Raw genomic sequence first — 27864 nt, forward strand, 5'->3', positions numbered from 1 at the left:
ATAAATGAAAGGATAAGCACAGTACTAACAGAGCTCTTCAGCTACATAGATAAGATCATCATTTCACGATGGAAGCTGTTTCTGATAACATGTAACAAATGCATCGAACTTAAATAAATATATTTTCAAAATGTTTTTAAAAAGAGTTGTTTTAGGAAATATTGTTGAGTAGTTTTGTTAGAAATATTATGAATTCACATAGCATGGAGAAATGAAGCTTCATCATCTTGTTTTCATTCAGTGTCTCTGTGATTCATGTTACTCCGAAAGCACAGAATGTTCCACATTGATATGAGGGTGATCTGATACAGAAGAGTAGCTTTTTTGAGTGAAAAAGTTCACTTTGTTTTCTTTGAACTCTGGTAGTTCAACATTAACTTTGTGACTCCAGTAAGTCAAGCTGTGGGCGATTACATTCCATGAGATGCTCCACGTTTTTTCAGGATAACAGGCTCAGTCATCCTCGAGAATGGGAGCAAAAGCAGCACCTCTTCTACTGTCCCTACTTCTTGGACAAGTTCTCCACATCACATTTTGTAATGATGGTAAGTGTTAACAGATTTCTCTGGCTTTTTGGCTAATTACGCTAAGGACTAAATTATAATGTGATGATTCTACGTGTAGTATGCGAGTCTAGATGTTTTTGGAGAAACCTTGATTTTTGTGCCTCAGTGTTTATCGACAACAAAGAAGCCTCTCAGATAATTCGAGCAAAGAGGGCTAACACTTTTTTGGAGGAGTTAAAACCAGGGAATCTGGAGAGAGAGTGTGTGGAAGAGATTTGTGATCACGAGGAAGCTCGAGAAGTGTTCGAGAAAGTTGATAAAACGGTGAGCAATGGCCTTGTGGACAATTTAGCTGCAGTTGGAAATGAAAATGTTTACATTTTCTATCAGTGAATTTATTAATTTTTTTCAGTCATATATATCTTTATAAATACATATATTTAAAGTGTGGTATAATTAATTTTATGTATTTATGCTGATGATTTTTTTCTTCCATTGCCTCACAGGAAACTTTTTGGGTGAAATATTTGGGTAAGAATATATATATGTGTGAGTATATATCACATTACGGAAAGTTTCAGTGTAAACAGTGACAAAATTCTGTGTAAACATTTTCTATTGAACCAGGGACAAAGTGCGTTTTCACTGACTGTTCTGTGCTTAATTTACAAATTAGAAAGATTAGTATCAGGTTAAAACAGTAGCAATACAATTATAAACAAACCCTTATAAAAATCATTGGTTGGAGTGGTAATCCTTTATTTTTTAGCTATTTCTAAATATTAATTGCTTTAAGAAATTGTTTGACCTGGCTCCTCTGTTAGTTTTGTTACAAGGTGTGTGTGTGTGTGTGTGTGTTTTTTTAAATCATCTTTTCATAGGATGTGGTGGAAACAAACCCAGAACACCAGCAAGCATAAAAAAATTGAGATTATGTGTGAATACAGTGGGTAAGGATGAGGCATACTTAACACAGAATATGTCTATAAAACTAAAATGAGACATTTTTGGTCAAAGCTTTAGTTTCTATGATGTTTAACAACTCTAAGTTGGATGTTTGATTGACAGGAGACTGTTACATTGACAAGGGTGAAAGCTACACTGGTAGTGTGTCTGTCACCAAGTCTGGAAAGCCATGTCAGTACTGGAAAAGCAACTTCCCCCACAAGATTCAGTATGTACTTCTGCACTTTTTATTGTTCTTGTGTTTAACCAACTTTTATAATCATTTTATATTGACTGATTAGAAAACAACACAAATTATTTTAGTAAAGAAAAGGTTGTTTTATGTATTTAGCAAACCTTCATTGATGTTGAAGCAGCTCTTCAGTCTTATGACTGTCTTGTTCCCACCTAGCGAAGTTAATGTGACACAGCTGAAGCTACCGGAGAACTTTTGCAGAAACCCAGATAAGAGTGATCAAGGCCCTTGGTGTTTTACAAGAGACCCGACAGTCAGGAGAGAGTCCTGCAGAGTGCCGAAATGCGGTAGAGAAAATCACTAAAACATTACAGTAAAACATCCTGTGTTGAAATAACTAAAGCTCTGTGCTGGCAACCAGAAAGTTGAACCATCACCATTGTGCAATTGTTCCTAGTTGCTGAGAAGAAATTGTCACTGTAATAAGTATACTGGATGTTGTTTTGGATCTGCTAAATGACTGCTGATGCATATGCAACATGCATATTACAATGCAACTGACACATATTGTGCCCATATTCTCATGGCACGTTTTATGCTTCTGTGTACATGTACATGTTTCATTCCATCAATTTATGCTCACATGTTCCTCCTCAGGTGAGGCTGTTCTTCCCCCTCCTCGACCACCCACTGTGAAACCTGAAGAGCGTTATCTGAAGTCTAAAGACTGTCTGGATGGAAATGGGGAGACCTACACGGGGGATTTGTCTGTGACTCTGGGGGGTCACACATGCTTGCAGTGGGGCGCAGCAGAAGTGCAGTCCTTAATAAAGAGGAAAGAGTTACTGCCTCAAGTTCAGATGGCAAAGAACCACTGCAGAAACCCAGATGGCGATATGGAGGGTCCCTGGTGCTATGTAAAGGAAGCAAGTGGAAACATTACCATTGATTACTGTGACTTGGAGTTGTGTGGTGAGTGAACAATACAAAAACACACATACATTAAAGGGATAGTTTACCCAAAATGTAAATCATTTACTCACCCTCATGTTGTAACAAACCTGTTTGAATTCATTTCTTTTGTTGAACACAAAAAGTATGAAGTAACCAAACTGCTGCTCATAGCTATTGAATTTCAAAGTATGAAAAAAAATGATGGAAGTCAAAATCTTTTTCTTTGAAAATATGTGACCGAATTTACATTTTTGTCTGAAAACTCCCTTTAACAACAAAAATATAAATTTCTTCTCCTGAACCTTGGAGCTCCATTAAAAGTGACATCTGGACCAAAGTATTTAAATTAGGATTAAATGTCTCTTTCAAATGTTAAGAAAGCCCAGGTGCATCAGACATAAATCATCAACACTCCACTGATCCCACACTGAACATCATTCTGTCTTTGATATTCACTCTCAGATGCCCCTTTGGACAAGTTTGCAGATGAATCGGGTGGTCGAGAGAGAACAACTCTTGAAGACAAAAGGAAAGCTTTCTTTAATCCTCGTAGCTTTGGTAATGGAGAGCAAGGTAACCGTCTGATACCTTCACCATCTCTTTTGCAGATGTTATCACTAGAAGTTTGACTTCTTGTATAATCAACTCATAATTAAGATGATCAAACGGTCTTTCGTCAGAGTGTGGAGTGCGGCCCATGTTTGAGAAGGTCAACAAAGAAGATAAGAATGAGAAGGAGCTACTGATGTCTTACTCTGGAAGCAGAATAGTGGGAGGAGATGAGGCTGAAGTGGCAAGTGCTCCATGGTAAATACAGCACAGGGGCTGTTTTCAAATATCTTGGCATGATTGATCATGTGGAGTGCTAATGTTGTGTTTGATGTCATTTGCAGGCAGGTGATGCTGTATAAGCGTAGTCCTCAGGAGCTGCTGTGTGGAGCCAGTCTGATCAGTGATGAATGGATCCTCACTGCTGCCCACTGCATTCTCTATCCACCGTGGAACAAGAACTTCACCACCAATGATATCATCGTCCGCCTCGGAAAACACTCTCGTACCAAGTGGGCCCTTTAAAAAATTCTAGGAAACCGCATATTTCGTTTCGCTAATACATTCTTTATGTATGCTAAGTTATTTAGAAATATAAGTTTACAGCTGTTTTAAACCCTTTCCTGTTTCTCTCAGGTATGAGAGGGGCACTGAGAAGATTGTGGCCATTGATGAAATCATTGTCCACCCAAAATATAACTGGAAGGAAAACCTGAACCGAGACATTGCTCTTTTACACCTGAAGAAGCCTGTTGTCTTTACAAGTGAGATCCACCCTGTTTGTCTGCCCACCAAGAGCATTGCAAAGAAGTAAGAAGATGTTCAATAGTTCAATGTAGATATTTAATCACAATGAAATGGAAGTAGTGTCAGATTTTCTGAGTAAATACATTATTGGAAAAGAACATCCTATTGGACCTGGTTCTGTTCATCAGTGTTTAATTGAATGGAGGTATATCTGAAAGTGAGTTTGCAGTCAACTTTAAGAAACTGGTAGCGTTTCAGCCGACTAAATGATTCCAGAAGTCAGATGAATCATGGATGAATCATTCACAATACAATTATTTACATGCTTATAGAAAAATATTTTCATGCCTAAACTCTTCATTTTTTTTAAATGTTACCTCTATTTTTGATTAAACTTAAGAACACATTTCTTGGGGAACAACGATTTATGGAAAAAAGAAAATGAAACCCCAAAATGAAAACTGTCATTAATCACTTAACCCCATGTCGTTCCAAACCCATAAAAGCTTCATTCGTCTTCGGAACACAATTTAAGATATTTTTAATAGACTGAGACTGAGAAGTAGATTACACTGTCAATGAAGAGACGAGAATACTTTTGAGCGAGAAGAAAACAAAAATAATGACTTTCTCATCACTTCATAACGTTACAGTTGAACCACTGATAGCATGTGGACTATTCTGACGATGTCTTTCATAATTGCCTGGACCTTGACAGTGTAATTTGCTTGGCATTCTATGGGACAGTCACAAGCCTCCCAGTTTTCATCCAAAATATCTTAAATTGTGTTCTGAAGACCAACAAAGCTTTTACGGGTTTGGAACGACATGGGGGTAATTGTTTAATGACAATTTTCAGTTTGGGGTGGAGAATCCCTTTCGCTTTAGAAAAAACTGGCAGTATGCATAAAGCTGTAATTGACAGATTTTCTCTCTGAAGTTTGATGTTTGCAGGTTACAAGGGCCGTGTGACTGGCTGGGGGAACCTGAGGGAGTCGTGGTCCTCAAACCCAACCAATCTTCCATCAGTGCTGCAACAGATTCATTTGCCCATTGTGGATCAGAGCATCTGTCGCGATTCCACCTCGGTCATCATCACTGATAACATGTTCTGTGCCGGTAATACACTTCATATTTTCATGGCCTTTAGACCCTAGACTATTCAGTTGCTGAGAGCTTGTGAGATGCTTTTGCACTCAGGTGTCACAACAAGGTCATCCTTTGTTTTGTAGGCTACAAGCCAGATGATACAAAAAGAGGCGATGCTTGTGAAGGAGACAGTGGCGGACCTTTTGTGATGAAGGTATAATAATGTTTATGCTTTTCTCTTCTCAAACAAGTTTGACTTTCCAGTGCCCTATGAAGTTCTTGTTATTTTAAAACCCATTACCGCCCACAGAGTCCTACAGATAAACGCTGGTATCAGATTGGCATTGTGTCGTGGGGCGAGGGCTGCGACCGCGATGGCAAATATGGATTCTACACACACTTGTTCCGTATGCGTCTCTGGATGAAGAAAGTCATTGAAAAAACAGGCTCAGAAGATGAGGAGTGATCTTCCAAGCTGCCACACAATAAATGAACACTTTGGTCAAATGTGATCAAACCTGTAAATGGATAAATAAATCTGAATTCTTTGTATATTGCTCACAGTGTCTGAGCATGAGTTTCTGTCCGTGTATTGAGAGGGATAATGGGCAGGCTTCTTGTTTAGAATGAAACAGATGTAATTCTGGTTGAATTATGAAATTAACTATCGGGGTTTTGCCATACAGAACTAGAGAAGGAACAATGATGAGACTGATACAACACCAAAGTGGCTATTATTTTATTTCATAGTTGTCAAGACGACTATTTAATATTTTTTTGCTGTTGAGATGCTTTGAAGGAAGAAAAATGTTCAGGACAATTTAAGGGTCATAAAGTCTCCTTTTAGTAAATTCACATAAATTGGAAGGCAGACTAAATAAATGATTATTAAGATTAGTTGAATTTTTCTCATCTTCCAAGAGAATTTGTGAAGCCGTGCAATGATCAGTAAATACTCTCATCAATTAATTTCTGTAGGCTATTTCACATCAAAATGTCTTGCAATAAAGTAAATGTAAAGCAGTTTCCGTGCAACCACGACTTAATATAATACCCACAAATCAAACTCATTTAAATTAAAGGTTATAATGAAATTGTAATTCAATAGTGGTTACTCAGATTCAGGGGTCCCTAAATGAAATGGTGTTGACACAGATGGAGACATCTGACATTTATGTCTCTTGAATGAACACACAAAGAGCAGAACACACAAGTGTTTAAGTTTTAGATCATTTATTTTATGTGGTGCATTTCATATGTCTTTCAACCAATCGTCATGACAACAGCACATTCTCGGGGGCGTGGTCATACGTTCTTCTGCATCCGGGCCGTTTACACCGAACTACACGCATCGCAAACCGGAAGTCCTGCGTGAAATTTGCAAGATTGGCAGACTTGTGAAGACTTCAATAGGGAGCGCTGAAAAATAGGTAAATTCATTTTTCCATATTTGATTCATAACATCTGTAGTATATTTGCTCAGCATTTCGCTCTTTGATCCGCATGCGCCTGTATTCATACGGCAGGGCAACACTTGCTAGAATTTCCGTTCTGTTGCGTCAAGATGAAACAGGGTTGCAGCTAGCGTTAGTTAGCATAGCGGACTGTCGACTGATCATAACGAGCAAATATGTGCGACATGTGGCTGTTTGCTTTAACGACATGACTGAGACCTGCACTATTGCGTCTTATTTAAATCACACGGCCTCAAGTTGACTCAGTTTTTGCTGGAAAACGCGCGGTTACGCGTCCAGGTGTTTCGTTTCGTTTCCCTAGAAACACTGGGGAATCCGTCACTGTCTGCCCTGAGCTGGAGACTAGAGCTGTCAGTACATAAGAAAATGAAAGAGAGTGTAAACGTTTGCCATATTACTATAATGCTCTAAAAGTTGGAAGAACACAAGCGATTATGCTGACAGAAGATTACTGACCTGCCGCTGATACATCGCACAAAGACTAGCATATGTCGTCTATGGGCAGAACTCAACTCTGAACACTGATACCATTGTCGATAGTTTTATACTGTAGTATTGTTTATTAAATAAGTATAGCAAAATCATGGCTGTACCGTGGTTGTTTAAAGTATATGGAGTCACAAGTACCAGTTAACAAAAATTGGGTTTTGGGTTGTTGACGTATTGCAGTGTAACAGTACTTCATCTAAAACCTTTCGCTTTACATTTTAATTGTGCATACAGGATTTAATTGATATATATATATATATATATATATATATCTCAATTAAATCCTGTGTGCACAATTTTATATATATATATATATATATATATATATATATAGTAGTCAACATTTGAAGTGGATCAAAAAAGTTAATCAAAGTTGTCATAAGACAAGAACGGGTATTGTTTTGGTTTTAGGACAAGTTTGATAAGATATTAATACACTTCAAATGCTGACTACTGTACTATATATATATATATATATATATATATATATATATATATATATATATATATATATATATATATATATATATTCATCCTACCCTCACAATTTATCAAGTACCTTAATATTTTTTTTACAAATTAACTTCTCGCAAATGACCTTATCACAGTTAATCTACCCATTTGCTAATGTGCTGATCTGAGGCATGCAGAGATCGTTTCTGTTTTTCTCTCCCTTCATCAGTGTGTGGATGGTGACACTGCAGAGAGATCAGCAGATTCACATGACACCACTGAGCTCCAGACCACCACACACTCAGTTTTACTTTCATCTGCTTCATTCTTCAGATGATTCTGTGGCATCTCATTGTGTTTGTCAGCTGAGCACATCTGAACCATCTGCCTCAACTTGAAACAGAACTGATAATTATCACATGTACATATTCTTTTTTTTTTCTTTTTTTTTAGCAGACATTTAGTCACTTTTGATTTTTGAATGAGGAATGTTACAGCTGGCAGCATGAGCAATGAGCATGAGCACACCACAGCTAAACTACTATGTGTATGGACAGAAATCAAGTTATGAGCACAGATCTATATTTTTTCATGTAGTATTGTTTATAAGATTGTAAATGAAAGTGAAATCTTGATTGTACCGTGTTTAAGAATTACAAACTCATTAGTACATGAGAAAAACACTAGTGATTTTTTAAAGGCGATTATTGCTTTGTATCGTGATCTTTATATTTTAGAAAGCGTATAGTTTATTTTGGAGGTGTTGGGGTTTCTGCAGCTCTCTTTAGGGTCTTTGTTTCTGTCTTGATTCACTGAAACACAACTGTGAATGAGACACATTCATTGTTTTTGCTGCTGATCTTTTGAACTGGTTAATGAATTAAATGGTACTGTAGAGTGGAAGAGGAATGATATTGGATAGGTTATGTTTGGTTAGAACCAAAAGATGTGTCATCAAGTATTGACCTCAATGATAGTCCAACTAACAATCTAAGAATGATGAAAGCTGCTTCATATGATTTCTTCGACTGTAAGCAATCTATACAAAGATTGTTGTCAGAAACCAGGGTAGATAACAGAGATGTTTTTAATCCGAGCGACAGAATAATGACCCGGGTTACTTCACCTGAAGGCTGTTATCACTTTAATTAGAGATATGGATGTGGATGTCATAGCAGAATAAAGGCTGTCACAGATGGTAGTAAATGTGAAACTGGCTCTTCTAGGGTTGAGGATATAAATAAGAGCAAAGGGTAAAACTGAGGAATTGTTGTGAGTATACGGCTGGAGGGCCACATTGCCGCGAGGTACTGTCACAGCATATCACTGTCTGATCCCCACTGATGCCTGCACTAGGAGCCCTGCGGCTACACACCCACAGATTAAAAAATATGCCACAATATTTTACTACTAAAAGGTTAAGTACAGAATGTAGCATAAGAAACAATAATATTATTAAGAATTTAGTTCCACAAAGCTTGATTGACGTAATGATTGACACACATACACAGCTCATCACATGACCACAGAAGCGTAAAGATTGGCTGTGTTTTTGCTGCTTCAATAATCCACTACACCAGTGGTTCAAAACCTTTTTCAACTCGCGGCCCACACAACCAAACGTATATGTTTGCGCGGCCCACTGCAAAAAAAATAATAAATAACTGACCCCGCTATTGTTGGGTTAATAACTTCGTTCTCAGAAGCTAGATTGTTAACTGTAGGCCTATTTATTGAATGAACTAGGGCTGTGCGATATGGACAAAAAAAAAAAAAAAACTCGCTATTTCTTTGATCAATTTTGCTATTTCGATTTTAATCACAATTTTGACGCACACATATATGCTTTACAGTCATAAATGCATTCAGGATAAATTTGAAACATATTTCCAAAAGAAAACCAATTAGAGCTTTATCAAAAAGTTGTAACGTCTCTACAACAGACATTAGTCAAAATAATCACTATAGTAAAGGTGTAACAACATTTATAGACTTATGGCAAAAAATAAATAAAATATAAATATATACAGTTAAGGATGGGATGGTATGAAAATTTAATATCACGATTATAGTGACTAGGGATGTGCACGGATAGTTGAACATTCGAATATTCGTTCTGCTCTAATTATTCGATAAATAAAATGATATTCGAATTTCGCAAAAAAAAAAAAAAAAAAAAAAAAAAATTCACAATAAAACCTAATTTGGTCACTTTTTGTGATTCTCCACGGCATATTTGAAGGTGTATGCAAGCAAAAAATAATTAATGAATAATTAAGGGGCCATTCACATATCGCGCCTAATAAGGCGTGGAAAAGGCTATGCGCTCCGCTTTCTCCTTCTTTTCAAAGCGCTCGGGCAGAAGCGCTCCTGAGGCGACGCGTTCTCTCCATGAAGACGTGGAAATTTCAGCAAAGGATAAATGGATTTGCAGCACAAAAAAAATCGCTTTCAGTAGCTCTGCTACTAAATTTATTTCAAAATGGCAATCCATATACAGCTATGATCAGCTGTTCCTTCATCTTGGCTGAGCTTTCAACGTTGTTACAGGAAAGGATGAAGCTGAATGTTTAGTTCTTGCCACATGACCTGCGGTGCGCTTGCGGCATTCTGAAAGTTGAGATGTTTTTAACTCGATGCTGTTCGGACGCGCCTGGAAAAAACGGGACAGCGTCGCTTCCATTATGAGCACGCATACCGCGTGCCTACATTGGAAATAACGAACTTGAGCATGCAAAAGACGCGATATGTGAACGCCCCCTAAAAGAACTGCGGTCTTCTAGTACTTCAAATATGCCGTGGAGAATCACAGAAAGTGATCCAAGAACATTGTTGCAGCATCTCTCAAGCAACGAATAAACACCGCTAACTTGGAGAATGCAGTGAAAACTCCTCTTCTCGCGTCTGCCCTAGACCCTCGGCACAAACATCTCAGGTTTCTCGATGAAAACATGAGAGAAGTAAGAAAAAAAAACTTTTTTGAACATTATCAGAACATTTTCCTTGATGCGAGTGGTGCGGATGCAGCCGCTGTCACCAACGATGAAGAAGATGCAATGCCCACTCGTCCGAAAAGGCTGAGCCAGTTCTCCAGCAATGATTACAGAGAGTCCAGCCGAGACGAGTGGGAACAGTTCTTGCTGGAGCCATGTATTCCACCAGATGAGGATCCCATTCAGTGGTGAAACGAAAACACGAAGCGCTTCACAAAACATATTCGCTTAGCACACCGTTGTGAGTCCCGCCAACGTCTGTGTCGTCAGAGTGTGTTTTCTCCGCGGCCGGCCTTATTGTTAACAGACTAAGGAGCCGACTTTCCCCCAATCATGTTTACATGCCCGTATTTCTTAACTAGAAAAAAAGCAAAAAAGATTTGCTGACAGTTTAAAAGTTAAGTGTAAGCTACATTCTGTACAATAGCCTAATTGCTGCAGGCTGCTTTACGTTTTTTCTTTGTTCACTTTTTTTTTTTTGCTTTTAATCTGTACTTTTGTTTGTTTGCACGCATTGTTAAAGGTTTTCAGCTACAAAACACGATGTGTAATGTTCAAGCTTATTGTAAGCTTGTTCAAAATGACGAAAACAAATGTTGCTGAAAAATAACGTCTGACTCATTAAACTTAATTTAAATAAACGAATATTCGAATATTCGTTTTTTGTGAGCTCAAATATTCGAATGTGATATTTGTGGAAAACGCCCATCCCTAATAGTGACTAAAATTATCATGATTATCAATATTATCACGGTTTTGTTGAAACGAGATGAAAGGGTTCAAAAATAGTTGATGCTCACACTGAAAACATTTCTGCAAGTTTTATATTTAATAATCAACAAGCAACTCTATGCACTTAATTTAAAAAAAGATTAAATTCTGTGGCATTTCCTTCCTTACAATGAAAAGTAGGGATGGGACGGTATGAAAATTTAATATCACGATTATAGTGACTAAAATTATCACGATTATCAATATTATCACGGTTTTGTTGAAACGAGATGAAAGTGTTCAAAAATAGTTGATGCTCACACTGAAAACATTTCAGCAAGTTTTATATTTAATAATCAACAAACAACTAATAAAACAAGCAACTCTATGCACTTAATTTAAAGAAAGATTAAATTCTGTGGCATTTCCTTCCTTACAATGAAAAGTGTAGAAGCATAGAAAAGCATAGAAAAGTCACTGACTTTCGCCATTCCTTCTCGAAAAAAAACAAAAAAAACATTGTGCGCTGCGCTTGCGTCAGACTGTTGCTGGCTGGACATGATTTAATAGTGAGTTATTAAAACCGCGATAATCAAACACGGTTTTAATGATAATTCATTTTTAAACGATATTACTAACCTTCAGCACATTTTATCACGGTTATCAATAAAAACGGTTATCGTCCCATCCCTAATGAAAAGTGTAGAAGCATAGAAAAGCATAGAAAAGTCACTGACTCGCCATTCCTTCTCGGAAAAAAAACAAAAAAACATTGTGCGCTGCGCTTGCATCAGACTGTTGCTGGCTGGACATGATTTAATAGCGAGTTATTAAAACCGCGATAATCAAACACGGTTTTAATGATAATTCATTTTTAAACGATATTACTAACCTTCAGCACATTTTATCACGGTTATCGATAAAACCGGTTATCGTCCCATCCCTATATACAGTATGTGTGTGCGGTGCAGAAGCAGCAGAGAGAGCGCATTATTGTAACGCGAAAGCACATTAAAATAATGCACGAGCGCGAATCTCTCCGCTCGCACGCAGATTTCCTTTTGCTCTGTCACAAAACCAGACGTGATTGCTCAGATACACGCTGCTCTCACCCGGTGAGAGAGTGCGCACTTAAAAGTGTCTCCTCTCACTTAAACTGCATCCTGTGCACTCACAACTCTCTCTATGCTCATGTGCTAGATATTAATTATTTTCGCATGTTTTTATTTCTAGCCTTTTACCGCGTGCAGTGTGAACGCTCTGATCCGTCAACATGGGCTCGGAAAAAAGGAGCATCACAGACAGTGTGTGAACGTCTCCGGTTACTCACGTAACCTTAAGGCTGGTTCACACGGCAGGATAATTAGGCCGATTTTAGCCCCGATTGACACCTTCCGACATCTTAAGGATGCTCCGATTATCGTAAAATAATCTGATCAGATATTCCTGCCGTGTGTGGTGTGTTAAGACTGCTCTCCTCTGCTCGGAAGGACGTTGGGACCGCTCCGATCTCAAATCGGGGATATCCAACATGTTGGATTTATTTGGCCCGATTTCTTCTCGTGTGTGGTGTCCCCCGAGGACAAACGATCACGCAGCCTGTGGACTGTGGCGTGTAGCCAATCAGAAAGCGAGGTGACGAGGCGGCGAGGAAGTACCGGGAAACAAAATCAAAACAGCCGGCGGCATGGCGCACCAGAAAGTCCGGTGGACGTCGGAGATGGAGGACTTTGTCTCCGCTTCTTTGACAATCGCCTTTTCTTTTTTTTCTTATGTTTTTTTTTCGGTTACAAACAAAGGACAAACTATGGCCACTGCATCCTCTTCGTCCGCCATGATTGTTTACTCTGAAGTCACGTTAGATCTCGAGGGATTTTGCGAGATTTCCCGTCTGACCTGGGAATGCTCGGGAGTCAAATCGGTTCGTGTGTGATGTGTTGATTTTGCCGTGTGGCTGCACACCACACACTGTATGATCAACACTGTTAGACCCGTGATTTTTTATCGCGGTGTGTGGGGTCTCTCAGGTTTGGAAAATCGGCCGACAATTTTAAAATCGTCCCATGTGAACCAAGCATTAGTTCCCTGAGAGGAGGGAACGAGACATTACGTATGGGGAAATCCATTTCCTCGAAATTATGAAGTCTGATTGAATAACTCTTTTGCTTGCAAATAGCCAATGGTGCCCTCGCCCTCACCTGATTGGCTGACAGCCATCAATATAGGTGACGGCGGGCGCCAAAAACCTCAGAATCTTCGACTGAACAAGAGTTATGAGGCTGGAAGGTTTTCCACATGGCAGGTTACGTAATGTCTCGTTCCCTCCTCTCAGGGAACTAAGGTTACGTGAGTAACCGGAGACGTTCCCTTATCGAGTCGGTCTCTCTACATTACGTATGGGGAACAATAAAACCCCTGCCGTGTGGGAAATACTGTCCGGCCCAGCTCACATCGAGCCACAGAAGAGCATACACTAGTTCCTACAGCGCATTAGCTCTAGATCGGGTACCGGACCTGGTTGAAACCCCTTTTGGCACAGAGCCAAATCAGCTCTTACACCATCGTAACCCAGTGCACCCAGATAAACAACACTGGTGTGATATGGGGAAAATGCAGCAATATGTTGGTGCTTGGGAATACACTGCCGGCTTATAATGCGGGCATAATAAAGGTTTCACACTAGATAGTGAATGAATACCTTAACCGCAGCTATTGCTAAAACAACTGACGCTGTCTATATGACCTGGTCGAAGCCATGGCTAGTGCACGCGCCAGGCAAGGCGTGCCATAACCTAGTCCAATGACTGCTCAACTCCCTCCTCCTGCACTGACAGCACATGTGATGCGAACGAGGGAATGTCCAATTTATAGAATCTCGCAAACGTGTTGCGAGACGACCAGCCCGCTGCGAAACAAATGTCCTGAATAGACATGCCTTTCGCCCAACTCCATGACTACGCCAAACTCCTTGTGGAGTGGGCGTGCACTCCGATTGGGCAGGCGGTTCCCCGGGAAACATAAGCTTGTCGCACAGCCTCCACTATCCAGTGTGATAGCCTCTGCTTCGACAGCGCGCTGCCCTTCTTGGCACCCGCGTAGCAGACGAAAAGCTGGTCTGAAGTTCGAAACTGGCTAGTTCTGTTCACATAAGCACGTAGGGCACGCACGGGGCACAAATCGCACTTCTGAGACACTCAATTACTGTCCTCCTCGGGGCGAAATGCTTGAATTGTAACTATCTGAGCTCTGAACGGCGTTGAGAGTACTTTAGGGGAATAGCCGCGTTTGGGTAAAAGTCTGACCATACAATCGTCCGGTCCAAACTGCATACACGCGCTGTTCACTGACAGGGCATGCAAGTCTCCCACTCGTTTCCCGCAAGCTAGCGCGAGCAGTAGCGCCGTCTTAAATGAGAGCACTTTAAGGTCGCTAAACTCGGCTGGTTCAAAAGGTGGGTCGGACAGCGCACTAAGCACTAACGACAGGTCCCAGACCGGCATCTGACGAAGGCGGGGTGGATTAAGCCGCCTAGCTCCCCTAAGAAAACTCGTTATCAGGGGGTGCCTCCCCACTGAATGGCCGTCTAGCAAGTCACGAAAAATGGCGATAGCGGCCACGTAGACTTTCACTGTAGATGGGGTACTGCCAGCATCCAGACGTTCCTGTAGGAAGGTCAGAATAATGGAGATATCGCAACTGCTGGGGTCTTCATTTTTGTCAACACACCAGTTAGCAAATACTTTCCACTTCAGAGTGTATAAATGCTTCGTGGAAGGGGCTCTACCCTCTGCTATTGTCTGCAGCACTCGCTGATATACTCCACGCTGATCTGCCACACATGCAGGTCCCAAAGCTCTGGGTTGGGGTGCCATATGGTGCCCCTCGCCTGGGACAAGAGGTCCCTTCTCGGCGGGATCCGCCACGGGGGAAGCCGCGACATGTTCACCAGTTCCGGGAACCACGGCTGGTTGGGCCATTTGGGTGCTACCAGGATCAACGCACATCTCTCCTCCCTGATCTTTTGCAGCACCAGCGGCATTAACTTGACTGGGGGAAAACCATACTTCCGTCCCTTGGGCCAGCGGCTCGACAGCGCGTCTCCCCCCAGGGGGGATGCTGTCAGCGAGAAGTACAGAGGGCAGTGGGCGTTCTCTTGCGACGCAAAGAGGTCGATCTCCGCTTTGCCAAACAGATTCCAGATCATATTTATCGTTTGCGGATGGAGCCTCCATTCTCCGTGTACAATGCCGTCCCTGGACAGCATGTCACCGCCGCAATTCAAACTGCCCGGTACGTGCACTGCTCGAATCGACAGAAGTACCCTGTCTGTCCATAACAGCAGCTGTCTCGCTAATCCCTGCAGGGATCGCGAACGTAAACCTCCCTGGCGATTGATGTACGCCACCACCGCCGTGTTGTCCGTTCTGATGAGAACATGACGGTGTTTCACAAATGGAAGGAAACTCTGCAGCGCTAGATGAACCGCTTCCATCTCCAAGCAGTTTATGTGCCAGCGCGTCTGGTCCCCTGTCCACGTACCGAATGCTGGTCTGCCATCGCATAGGGCTCCCCAGCCTGATATTGAAGCATCCGTGGTGACCACTACATGAACGCGTTATTATAATGCGTTCCGTTCCCGCTCTCCACGCCCGCGGCTTCACTCGGCTCTGTAACCAGTGTTGAAGCGGTCTCATGTGCAACAAGCCCAGTCTGCAGACGGAGGCTGCGGCCGCCATCAGACCGAGCAGCCTCTGAAACGTTCTTAAGGGGATAGCTCTGCCTTGAACGAAGAGGGCTAGTGTATTGTGAAACGACTGGATTCTCGGCTCTGACAGCTTCGCGATCATAGTGCGCGAGTCCAGTATCATACCCAGGAATGTGATATATTGGCGCGGCTGCAGCGTGCTCTTCTGAATGTTCACAGACAGCCCCAAACCTGTCAGATGGGCGAGGAGTCTGTGTTTGTGTTCCTCGAGAGTGCTTCTCGACCGTGCGATGACTAACCAGTCGTCGAGATAGTTCAGTATGCGCATTCCACTGAGCTTCAGGGGAGCGAGCGCTGTATTCATGCACATTGTAAATACACGGGGAGCCAAAGCGAGCCCAAACGGCAACACTTTGAACTGGAACGCCACCCCCTCGAATGCAAAACGCAGGAAGCGCCTGTGATGTGGGGCTATCTGGATGTAGAAGTATGCATCCTTTAGATCCACTGCAATGAAGTAATCGTCGGGCTGAATGTGCGCGAGGATCTGCTTCACAGTTATCATCTTGAACGTGCGTTTCGCGAGCGCTTTGTTCAGTAATCTCAGATCTAAGATGGGGCGCATACCTCCGTCCTTTTTCGGAACTAGAAAATAACGGCTGTAGAACCCTGAATTTCTCCGTTCCTCGGGCACTATCTCTACTGCTTGTTTGGCCAGGAGAGAGGATATTTCTGCTCGTAGCAGCGGGGCGCTCTGTTCTGATACTTCTGTCATAATCACACCGCCGAAGCGGGGTGGTCTGCGAGCGAACTGGAGCGTGTAGCCGCGTTTTATCGTGTTGATCACCCAATAAGATGCCGCGGGAAGCGTGGCCCACGCGCTCAGATGACTCAATACAGATGGTATTAATGCATGCTGCGGCGGGGGCTGCGCGCCAGCCACCGGGGAAGCATTGACCGCTATATGAATGGCAGGTGACTCGTCCGCGGCTTCTTGCACGGGAGCATACAAAGCCACCTCCTCGGGTTTCCCCGAGCATCCGCTTTGCGAAACGTCTCTCGGGGGAGAGGCTTCGCTTATGTAGCGGGTAATAGTAGAGGGAGGAAGAAAGCTCTTTTGCAGAGGCATGTAATGCATGTTTATTGAAACAGAACACAGCGGTTTCATTATCACAACATTCACATCATTGAAGAACTCTGGGCGGGAACACGCCCTCTTCGCTGCGGGTCCGACGAACAAGTCCCGCGCTCTCTTCCCCCTGGCACGAGCATCAGGAACGCTGCTCCTTCTTGCCCGCCGGGCGCTCTTGGCTGCTAGAGGCCGGTTTAGCGCCAAAACGGGGCTTCCTGGGCTGCCTCTGGCGGAACGGTGGCTCTGGCTCACGACGCTCTACCGCGCTCGGGAGCGCACGCCTGGTATATCCCGCCGGGCGCTGCGCTGAAGAAGACCTGGACCTCGCTGCAGGGGGGGCTTGAGACCGTTTCGGCAGGAGATGAGGCATCATCTTAGACTGCTTGACGGTCTCGGCGTATTTCTCCGACAGCGATTCCACCGCGACACCGAAAAGACTGGTGGGGCTCACCGGTGCATCTAGGAACTGCCTCTTTTCGGCATCGCGCATGCCAGACAGCGTCAGCCACAGATGGCGATGCAGGACCACAATGCTGCTCGTATTGCGGCCGATTCCCTGCGCGACCTTCTTCGACGCCGCGAGTGCTAGATCCGCCGCCGTGCGCAGCTTCCTGAGCGACTCTGGGTCCGGGCTTCCCTCGTCCAGGGACCCCAGGAGCCGAGTTTGGAAGACCTGCAGGATTGCCATCGTGTGGAGGGCAGATGCTGCATGTCCAGCCGATATGTAAGCCTTCTCGACATGGTCTAGAAGGCAAAGAGGCGGTTTTCCAGCCGGGAGAAGACGCCAGGTGGGCCGCGATAGCATCCTCGACGGGAGGCGGTCGCGCATATCCCAATTTCTCCGCCCCTTCCACCGTCGTCAGCAGCTGGGTCCCCTGTGCATGGGCTCGGGCTGAGTAAGGGGAGCGCCATGACCGGGTGAGTTCCTCGTGGACCTCAGAGAAAAAAGGCGTGGGTCTCTGTGGGGCTTCAGCCTGGCGGCCCGCGCCGAGGAAGGAACCGTCCATCCATCTCTTAGACGGCAGCTCCTTGGGGGCCATCCACTCCAATTCCATATCTGCCACCGCCTCCGTGAGGATCGCCATAAGCTCGGCATCCAGCGATGTGGGGGCAGCTTCAGACGGGGCCTCGGACCACGCTCCCGGGTCTGAGGCATTAGTAGACATGGCGTCGTCCTCGTCATATCCAAACGAGACCATTTCCCGCGCTTCAAGTGGAGGGCGGTAACTAGCCTCAGAGTATGAGAGGGGATCTTCCACGTGAGGGTGGCGTGGGCATTGGGCCGACGCCAGTACCTCGACAGAATCTGTCGACGGAGCTCTCTGCAGTCTCCCGGTTCGCGGCTCGACGGCGGCGGACGGGGGAGAGGCAGGAGATACAGGGCCACCGTTGCGGGTAACGGCCAGCCTTGCACGAAGGATCTTGATGGGAAGCTCCTCACAGGCACGACATCCCGAACCTTCGAATGCCGCCTCTGCGTGAGCCCGACCCAGGCACAGCACACACTGCTCGTGTGCGTCCGGGAAATCAATGGGCCCACCACACATGCGGCAAAGAGACATTATAAGAGAAAAATCACCGGAACGCGAGAGGGGATAATTTTCCACAATTTTCCGCTCTGTATGCGTGAATCCACGGCGAAACCAGACTCAAGTGAAGAAAAAAGATTCTGAGGTTTTTTGCGCCCGCCGTCACCTATATTGATGGCTGTCAGCCAATCAGGTGAGGGCGAGGGCGCCATTGGCTATTTGCAAGCAAAAGAGTTATTCAATCAGACTTCATAATTTCGAGGAAATGGATTTCCCCATACGTAATGTCGAGAGACCGACTCGATAAGGGAACCTGGAGTTACGCATATGCCCAGTCTGTTCTGTTCTCGCACTAGGCGCAATGCATTCTGATTGGCTCGGATAGCATACTGCGGGAGGTCAGGGCCGCGGAAAATCATCGTGCTATAAAGCGATTTAGAAATCGCGCAGGCTCAAATCGTTATTTTATGACGATTTCTATTAAACGCACAGCCCTAGAATGAACTAGAAATGAACAGAAAATAACTCGGGCTGTACCGCTCAGCAAAACGGGAAAACCAGATCCAGGCAGAGCTCGGTAGCAGGTAGACATGTTGACATCATTTATGCATGTTTGAATTTGTTGTTCTGTAGCATATGCAGCTAAAATATCTAAGATAAATTGGCGGTTTATTCTTAAACCAATCAGCGAGCTCGAATAGTGGAAGCATAGTTACAGTTTAATATTTATTTTTTGTTATTTAATTTTATGAAATATATTATTTATTTTATTAGTAATTGGCGGCCCACCTGCAATACCACCTCGACCCACTAGGGGGCCGCGGCCCACAGGTTGAAAACCACTGCACTACACGATTTTCTCAATGATATCTACTGGCAAGCTTTCAAATGAATGCATTATGTACTGCTTTAGAAAGAACAAATGTTCATTAACTTTTGGTGGTGGTTTGTTTACGATGGAGTGCACATGGAAGAGCAGATTATGTGATCTGGAAATTAATCATTTTTTATCGTACCCAGTTTGCTAATTTAAAACAAATTCAATGCAACAATTTACCTGATTTTTTGAATGTGACATTGTTGCAATGAAGAAGATATTTTTAAAGCAAATACCCGCCCCCCCCCCACTTAATTCTGCAGATGCTTCCTAGCCTGTTAGCTGTGACATTTATGAATAAAGAATTATCCTAAAAAATACAGATATTATTCATTTATATGCTGGTTTCACTATCACAAAAGGATTAAATGATCGTGTACACACATATTTGCATTATTATAAATTATACAGTATATAAAGTATAAACCGGTATCTAAGCCAGAAAATAAAGCTAATATTAGCCCATTTGTAGTGATGTGTTATGTCAGTAATGTGCTGTATTGTGAAAAGATCTTGTGTTTAACAGTTCTCATGGGAGCAGATTCATAGTTTGCAAGATTAGGAAACAAACTCAAATGACCTGTTTAGCATTTGTCATTGTGGTCACTCATGTGAGTCAGTCATTCACTGAACATGCAAGCGTGCACGTGTGAAAAGGCTACATCTACCCAGGCTTATGCTGGACAGACCCAATGCGAAGGCAGCGGAGCTTCCACAGATCTCAGCAGAAAATTGTGTGTTATTATAATGTGCAGTTCTGTGTCTAACTGTTGTGTGTGAATTGTGTTGTTTTAGAGGACCATCATGTCCTCTGACCTGCTGGTGGACCTTCACGATGATCTGGGAGGAGACGACTCTCCTAGCGCTGCCCTGGACCAGCTCAAACTGGTACAGGACAAACAGTGGCTACCAGATGACCCTGTTAGCTTGAGCAAATCTGGTGAGTGCATGGGGGTGGGAATACTGCGTGTTATTCATAAATAGAATCTAGTTTCAGTTTGCAGAATCGTACTGATCTTTTCAAAGAATAAAGCAGTGAAAGAAAAAGGAAGTAATTGCCGAGAACGCTACCATTTTTTCATGAATACCAATCATATGCTTGCTATATTTTTAGAGACAAGTGAAGCCGAAACCTTCCAGTTGACATAATTGTCATGGTCTATTTAAGACACAGCAGAGAACTCAAAGAGTCATGCAGCATTACTCATACACCACACACACACACACAGATACATACACGCTTACGACACACTTTACCACTCTTACAGATGATGACTGTGACTGGGCGGTCGTGGGTGGAGTCCAGTGTAATTAACTTTTAAACTTGAAAATTAACTTGTAATTAACTTGAAAATAACTTTTATTTTTGTTTTTATTTGTTTTTATTTTTGACAGTTTGGCCACTAAATTAAGATCCTGGTCATTCAGAATTTCTGCTAGCTGAAACAAAAATATCAGAAATAAACAGAAATAAATAAAAATCAGAATCACTGCTTGGATTTGAAAACATTTAGTAATTAAGCCTGATTCTGAGTCATTTGTTGTAATTTCCAATTATAGCTCACTCCAGAGTGAATGTTTGGTGGTATATGTTATAAAGACTAGCAGACTGTCAGATTATATCACAAAAGTCAGCACACTGAATGTATTCCTCTATTTACATGAAAAAAGAAAAGTGAGAATGGTTCAGAAAAAGTGGTTTTGTGTCCTGAGGGTTCAGTCGCACACTGAACGAGAAGCAGGTATCCCACAGTGGATGCGTCATTCTGTACTCTTGTTCACAAGTTTATGGCAGCAAGGTGAAAGAGAGAGGATCATCCATATTATTATTATTATATTTCATATGTGTCACCAGTGTATGTAAATTGATCTTTTCCTGTGTGCAGCCTTCTTTATGTTATGTTTTGTTTTGATGTTAAAGGCTCCTGTTTGGAGGACATTTTTTTACATTTTTGTTTGCAATGTAGCATTCATTCTATTCTTTCCTGCAGCTTCCGATATCAAAAGCCTTGGTGGCACTTCACATCTGTCCTGGGATGACCCCTTCTATGACATTGCCAGACATCAGATTGTGGAGGTGGCAGGTGAGATGTTATGAAACGCATAAGCATCACCAGCTAGTGTTTATTCTAATTCTGAAGTCTTCTGATATTTCCCTTTCTTTGTAGGTGATGATAACTTTGGTCGGAAGGTCATCGTTTTTAATGCTTGCCGCATGCCTCCCCATCATCAGCTGGACCATCATAAACTTCTCATGTAGGCATCGCTGCTCTTACTTCATTTATGTGGTTCATTAATAAATATATTAAGCTGGGCTCAATACACTGTATCGGCTATGTTTTTAATAATTCTGCATCGCCTTATATGGGTGTTTTAGTTGACCTGGTTTGACTAACATACGCAGATGAGCACAAGACACTTTAAAGATCAAGGTCAAGTGCAGGGAACAAAAAAAAACATTGATAATGATCCAAGGAGAGAAGCGCTTTTGTCATATCAGCTGATGTTTTTTCTATTTGTGCAGTTTATTTGGTTAATAATATATTTAGTTTTTAATTTATGTTTGAAATATTGATTACATTCTTACATCCTATTTTTTTTGTTCAGTTCAATGTAAAAATATACAAGGGTATGTCCATTTTAGAATAATATTTTAATAATTGTTGAAAATAATTGTCGTTTTGCCTTTTTATCTAAATGTATGATATGTCATATTCTCAAGGTTTTCCTTCCTCAATTCTTTTGCTTGAATGCCAACCACATCTTGTGTTCAGTGAGTCAAAGCACCATAAGACAGTGTCCTAAGACAATGAAGTTTTTAATGAAGTGAAATCAAGACTTAGTTTAGTTCCTTATTGTTGTCTGAAAAGAGTATGGCTTGTGTAATGAAATCTAGAACATGTGTCTTGACCGAATGTCTAAGTGACTGATTAAGTGCAGATGCACCTTCTGTCTGTTTTAGTGTCTAAAGTGAGAGTTTTGATTTGGTCTGCATTTATTGATATTTGTGTGCAGGTATATGAAGCAGACTCTTGATAAGTATGTGGAGAGTGATTATACCCTCATCTACTTCCATCATGGTCTGACCGCCGAGAACAAGCCCTCTCTAAGCTGGCTTCGAGATGCCTATCGAGAGTTTGACAGGAAGTGAGTGATGGTGTTGTTGTTAGTAAGAGGCTCAGAGTGCAAACCTCATTGGTTGTCAAGCTTCAGTATCGCTGTGTCTGTTGCAGGTATAAGAAAAATATCAAGGCGCTGTACATTGTCCATCCCACCATGTTAATCAGAACCATCCTTATTCTCTTCAAACCCATCATCAGGTCAGTGCCACGCTATGCTCAATATTATTTTATTCTCACATTGAGTGTAGAGTGTAATCTGAATCTTACAGCCTTTATTCTGTACTTCATAATACACAACAGACCGATGTGCTCATGTTCCGTTTTCAGCTTTAAGTTCGGCCGTAAGATAAACTACATCAATTATTTGAGTGAGCTGGAGGAGATTGTGAAATGTGATCAGCTGGTGATCCCCCACAGAGTCCGAGAGTAAGAAATTCTATATACTGTATGCAGTTATACATGTGCTCGGATCACACTGTTATTCTCAGCCCAGATAAACAGTTCTTTTGAGGCGCATTCAAGAGTTTTCTTTGTGTAGGTATGATGATAAGATCCGTCTGTCCCTGAAGCCGTCTGTCGTCTCCGGACCGATCTCTCCTGCTCATAGTCCTCCTCTTCCCTTCCAGCAGTTTGGGGTCTCACTGTCAGAGTAAGTTCCTCTCATATCTCACACAGCTACAATCTGTTACTGACTGAAAGCATGAAATTAAGATTTGGACTTAATGTAGTTGAAGACTACGATCTCGTTTATAGTTTATAGGAACAATTGTACATTTCGATTGTGCACTATGAGAAACTCATATTTAGATATGAGCTGTTTTATATTGTTGTTTGCAATCAGATTGAGACACAGAGCGGCAGAACCCGAGGAAATTCCACTAGTCATGCTTGACACGATTGCATTCCTGCAAGAGAATGGTAGGTCTTTTAGTCAAGTCAGATTTATGGCTCAATCAAACCTTTTACGTACCTCTAAACATGAATGTATTGTATCTATCCACATAAGGGTGGATATACTAATAGTAGTCTTTTTGTTTAGCCTCAGCAGTGGGTTGTAGTAGAGTAGTAGTACTTGGCCAATATTATTGTAGAATAGTGTGAACTTGAGAACGTGAATTTTATTTCCTTCTTTATTGTAGGTCTTAAGACAGAGGGAATATTCCGGCGTTCTGCTAATGTTTCTTTGGTTAAGGAAGTTAAGCAGAAATATAACTCAGGTAAAGTTGTGTGATGCTCTGTATGCGGAAGAATTCTCACACATTTCCTGTTCACAAGAATGATTGGCATTAGTTGTGTGTGTCTGTAGGAGTGGAGGTGAGTTTCTCTCAGCTGGACGATGTTCACTTGGCAGCTGTGATCTTAAAGATGTTCCTCAGAGAACTGCCAGAGCCGCTGCTCACCTATCAGCTCTACAACGACATTGTCAACTTCCACAGTGAGAACACAACGCACTTGCATAGCAAACACCAGCAGCTTCCAGAAAGCTCACACACACACGTCTGTCCGCCTACTATACTGACATTTGTTAATCAATTGTTAAAACCACAGTTTTTGCATGTGGACTGTTTACAATGAGCCTTGAAAGTGACACGGCCACACACACATTCACACAACCTTAATTTGCATTCCTTGTGTGTTGTGTTATCAGATGTTGACAAAGAGTCACAGGCAGAAAGGATTCAAAACATGCTGATGTCACTTCCTGAGGAGAACTATACATCACTGCGCTTCCTCATACAGTTTCTTGCTCAGGTAACACTCAACATAACCGGCAATGTGCAACAATAAGAATTTTTACTTTAAAATGTATTAACTTTTTTTTTTTAAATTCATACATATTTTTAGTATTTACATATCATTTTATATATATATATATATATATATATATATATATATATGTGTGTGTGTGTGTGTGTGTGTGTGTGTGTGTGTGTGTGTGTGTGTGACATGATCCTTCAGAAATCATTCTCATATGTTGATTTATTATCAGTGTTGAAACTTTGTGCTGCTTAATATTTTATGGAGCTTCTGATACTTTTTTCTTTGATTCTTTGATAAATAAAAAGTTAAAAAGAACAGCATTTATTCAATATAGAAATATATTAGAATGACTTCTGTAGGATCATGTGACACTAAAGACTGGAGTATTGATGCTGAAAATTCAGCTTTGCATCACAGGAATAAAATATATTTTAAAGTATATTAAAATAGAAAACTGTTATTTTAAATTGCAATAATATTTTCCCCAACTTTTGAACAGCACTGTATCTATATTTACATATATTTCTATATATTTACATCAAATTTTTTAATGTAACTTGTTATTGTTTCTCACGAAAACTCACGATTCGATTCAGAGTTTTTTTTAACAAAATTATATTTTAGACAAATTATGAATTAAATGTGTCCTTTTATTTTAATAAATTTTATTTTACATTTATTTTATTCTAAATGTATTGCCTTTTACAAAATGTTGTACATTTCTTCGTGAAATTGAAATATAACTATAATAATATTCTAATACAGTACTTACATATTATTGCTCTTTTGTTGGTTTTGATTGCTTCTATTTTCCTCATTTATAAGTTGCTTTGGATAAAAGCACTGCTAAGTGACAAAATTTAAATAGTGTAAATGTAAATAACAAAACTAAATAGAAATTTTAAAACAAACCCCAAATAAAAAAATAACACAAATAAAAGAAATCTCTTCATATAAAGGGGTGATGCTAGCGCAGTGGATAAGACACATGTCTTTGGTGTGAGAGACCGGGGTTCGAATCCACTGTGAGACACCAATGTGTTCCTGAGCAAGACACTTAACCCCTAGTTGCTCCAGAGGTGTGCGACCTCTGACATATGTGGCAAATGTAAATCGCTTTGGATAAAAGCGTCAGCTAAGTGAGTAAATGTAAATGTAATGTATAAACAAACAGGCTTTGTCTGTTTTGTGAAACTACACATTTATCTGCATGAAACAGCGGATGAGCTGAACGAGACGCAGATGAAGTCTCTGCCATCAGTTGGCGCTTAAAACATTTCCTTTGTTTCCGCTGTATACAAAGCAGAGCTGCACTTATGAACTTTAATGTGCATTATACAGAGGCAAGATGAAAGAAAAAAATACCATCTAAACTTTTCTAAAGACAGTAAGTTCCCCTCAGACATGCATTTATATAAACTCCCACCCCTAAATGAATTGATTTTGTTTAGCATCTCATAAAAATTTTGAATCGTCACATACTTCAATTTTCAACCGGCTCATGATTAATTGTTACACCCCTATTGTTTAACATTTATTTGTATTTATTTTGCTTTAAAAAGAAAGCAATAATAGCTGATAATTATTCAGGAAACCCCAAGGCAGCAATAAATAGCCCTTCTAATTGTTGTAGCTGAGTATTTCTTTCCTACTTTCTCCTTCAAGCCCTTAAGTTTTATTTCTGATCTTCATTGTTATTGATGTACAGGTGTCTGCAGAGAGTGAAGTCAATAAGATGACCAATGCCAACCTGGCTGTGGTGTTTGGGCCCAACTTGTTGTGGGGGCAGGATGCTTCCATGACACTCAGCGCGATCGGACCAATCAACAACTTCACCCGCATCCTGCTCGACGTACATCAGGAGGTCTTCACCCAGTGAGGAGCGGGAGAACTCTTCACGAGAACTTCTCCGTTTATTGTCCCTCCCCGGTCCATAGCTTTGCTCCTCTGTTGCTGTGTCCCGTCCTTTCTGTCTCTCTCAGTATTGCCAAATGCATGAGTATTTTAACAGGTTGATGCTATGAAAAAAAAAAACGATACTAGAGGGCACAGAGCGGTCAAGCTGTCACATAGGTTTAGGCTGTGATCAAATTCTGACAATCGTTTCCTTTTCTCTCCTGCTGAAGTCATGTAGCTGTTGTCAGACGTAATGGTGCTGCATAGGCACAAGAGTTTTTATATGGTCTGTTAGCAGTGGTCTAAATCAATAAAGCAACAGTGTACAGGTAGCTGCATTAGTTTGTATGTTTTGGTAGCTCATCAGCTTGGTTTGGATATTGTTTGTTCCACATGACCAAATTCATTTCAGTTTATTTTTCCAAGAAGTAAAATTAGAGTACATGCACATGTCCTCATTTTTGTAAGCCATAGTTGGCACAAGCTTATGGACAAGTATAAAGCACTACTACTCAAACTTGAAACACTTATTTTACACATGCTTATTACATAAAATATATGGTATTATGTATTGTCTCAAAGAACTTTCATTCAGTTTATATTATCATATCATTATATTATTTTTTCTAGAATCTTTTCGTCTTTTTGTGGCATCTCAGTGATTCCAGAAACAGGGCAGATGCTTTATGGCCAGCACAAATTTCCTGATGCTGAAACAGAGAAGAAAAGTTATTTTTCTGATCAAAACCTCCGCTTCTTCTATCTGTGTGTGTGGAGTTGTGTGTAATTTGTGTGTGTGGTCTGTTCAGTAATTCTGTTGAATTATTCTACCCCGTACATATTTATTTTGGCCAAAGATTATATGGTTAAAATGTTTGTGTGATCAACTTTATTTGTTACCAGAAGATGTACTGCCTGTTGGGGATGGTGCCATTACACATGGGCACATTTGAAACAAAAGCCAGAAGACAGAAATAGCAAAGAACAATTTGATGTAATTTTGTCGTCTCAGTAAAACTGTGGTTTTATCTATGAAGAACCATATCATAGTGCAATTAAATATTACTGAAGTGCATTAAATCCAAGTACAGCAACATTTTAGTTGTACCCCAGGGCTCTGTACGTGTTCGCTTTCATTTTATGATTAATGGATTTGAAGCGTACGGAATTGAGTCTGTTTCATGGGTCTGAATTCCAAAAGAACCATAAAGCAGGTACTTGGGCACAAATTCTTTAGCACTAATAAGTTAAGTGTCATATGCCTTGATATCAAATTGTAACTGTTTACTGTGTCATGTTAACCTCCTGTTCATGTCAATCCATCCGAGCATTGACATGTGGACCAGTGGCTTAAATAGTTTTAGACAAGCTCCCTCACACCCAACTGTCTGTGTGCCTTAATGGAGTGAACTGGCGATGATATTAGCTGTTAAATTCCCATTCTCTGGACAGATCTGTGAACTTTGTGCCATTTTGTTGTACCTGTATCCAAACATCTACCTGTTTACCTGTACTGTGGTGTATTTCTGGGTTGCAGGTGAAACTTTGCATTTCTTCTTTTGTGAAGGTTCTTCCATTTTGGCTTTTAAAGTGTATTCTGTGCTTTTGCAATCTTTACTTTTGTATATCATGTTGTGATTTCATAAGTAATAAAATTGTTAGAGACAGTGTAAAAAAAAATGTCCCTCTGTGGGTTTGTTTCATAAGCTTCAGAACATCCCCTGGTTGTGGGGAG

The 27864-nt window shown here is 41.3% G+C and overlaps 2 protein-coding genes across 2 annotated transcripts; both read left to right on the plus strand.

The window, feature by feature from the left end:
* Positions 1-469: 469 nt before the first annotated feature.
* On the plus strand, positions 470-5543 carry f2 (coagulation factor II (thrombin)). Its single transcript, XM_059520735.1, has 14 exons — positions 470-545; positions 673-830; positions 1134-1140; positions 1331-1456; positions 1575-1680; positions 1864-1994; positions 2305-2619; positions 3064-3174; positions 3282-3408; positions 3495-3662; positions 3787-3960; positions 4838-5016; positions 5130-5200; positions 5297-5543. Exons 1-14 carry the CDS (start codon positions 470-472, stop codon positions 5450-5452), a joined length of 1905 nt encoding a protein of 634 aa, XP_059376718.1. The 3' UTR covers positions 5453-5543.
* A 723-nt stretch (positions 5544-6266) lies between these two features.
* arhgap1 (Rho GTPase activating protein 1) lies at positions 6267-27809 on the plus strand. Its single transcript, XM_059532672.1, has 13 exons — positions 6267-6416; positions 20146-20290; positions 21342-21434; positions 21519-21606; positions 22366-22497; positions 22584-22670; positions 22800-22898; positions 23011-23121; positions 23314-23390; positions 23612-23689; positions 23779-23907; positions 24121-24224; positions 25942-27809. Exons 2-13 carry the CDS (start codon positions 20155-20157, stop codon positions 26110-26112), a joined length of 1305 nt encoding a protein of 434 aa, XP_059388655.1. The 5' UTR covers positions 6267-6416; positions 20146-20154; the 3' UTR covers positions 26113-27809.
* The last annotated feature ends 55 nt before the right edge of the window (positions 27810-27864 follow it).

Source organism: Carassius carassius, chromosome 3 (genome assembly GCF_963082965.1).
Source record: "Carassius carassius chromosome 3, fCarCar2.1, whole genome shotgun sequence".
In the NCBI taxonomy this organism is placed as follows: domain Eukaryota; kingdom Metazoa; phylum Chordata; class Actinopteri; order Cypriniformes; family Cyprinidae; genus Carassius; species Carassius carassius.

What these genes read in the sequence shown, in the direction of transcription:
- f2 (XM_059520735.1), top strand. Translation starts at nt 470, where the DNA reads ATGGGAGCAAAAGCAGCACCTCTTCTACTGTCCCTACTTCTTGGACAA. An exon ending in GAAGTGGCAAGTGCTCCATG is followed by an intron (nt 3,409 to 3,494) that starts GTAAATACAGCA and finishes TGTCATTTGCAG; the next exon opens with GCAGGTGATGCTGTATAAGC. An exon ending in ACCAAGAGCATTGCAAAGAA is followed by an intron (nt 3,961 to 4,837) that starts GTAAGAAGATGT and finishes TTCTCTCTGAAG; the next exon opens with TTTGATGTTTGCAGGTTACA.
- arhgap1 (XM_059532672.1), top strand. Translation starts at nt 20,155, where the DNA reads ATGTCCTCTGACCTGCTGGTGGACCTTCACGATGATCTGGGAGGAGAC. An exon ending in TGTTAGCTTGAGCAAATCTG is followed by an intron (nt 20,291 to 21,341) that starts GTGAGTGCATGG and finishes TCTTTCCTGCAG; the next exon opens with CTTCCGATATCAAAAGCCTT. An exon ending in TCATACAGTTTCTTGCTCAG is followed by an intron (nt 24,225 to 25,941) that starts GTAACACTCAAC and finishes ATTGATGTACAG; the next exon opens with GTGTCTGCAGAGAGTGAAGT.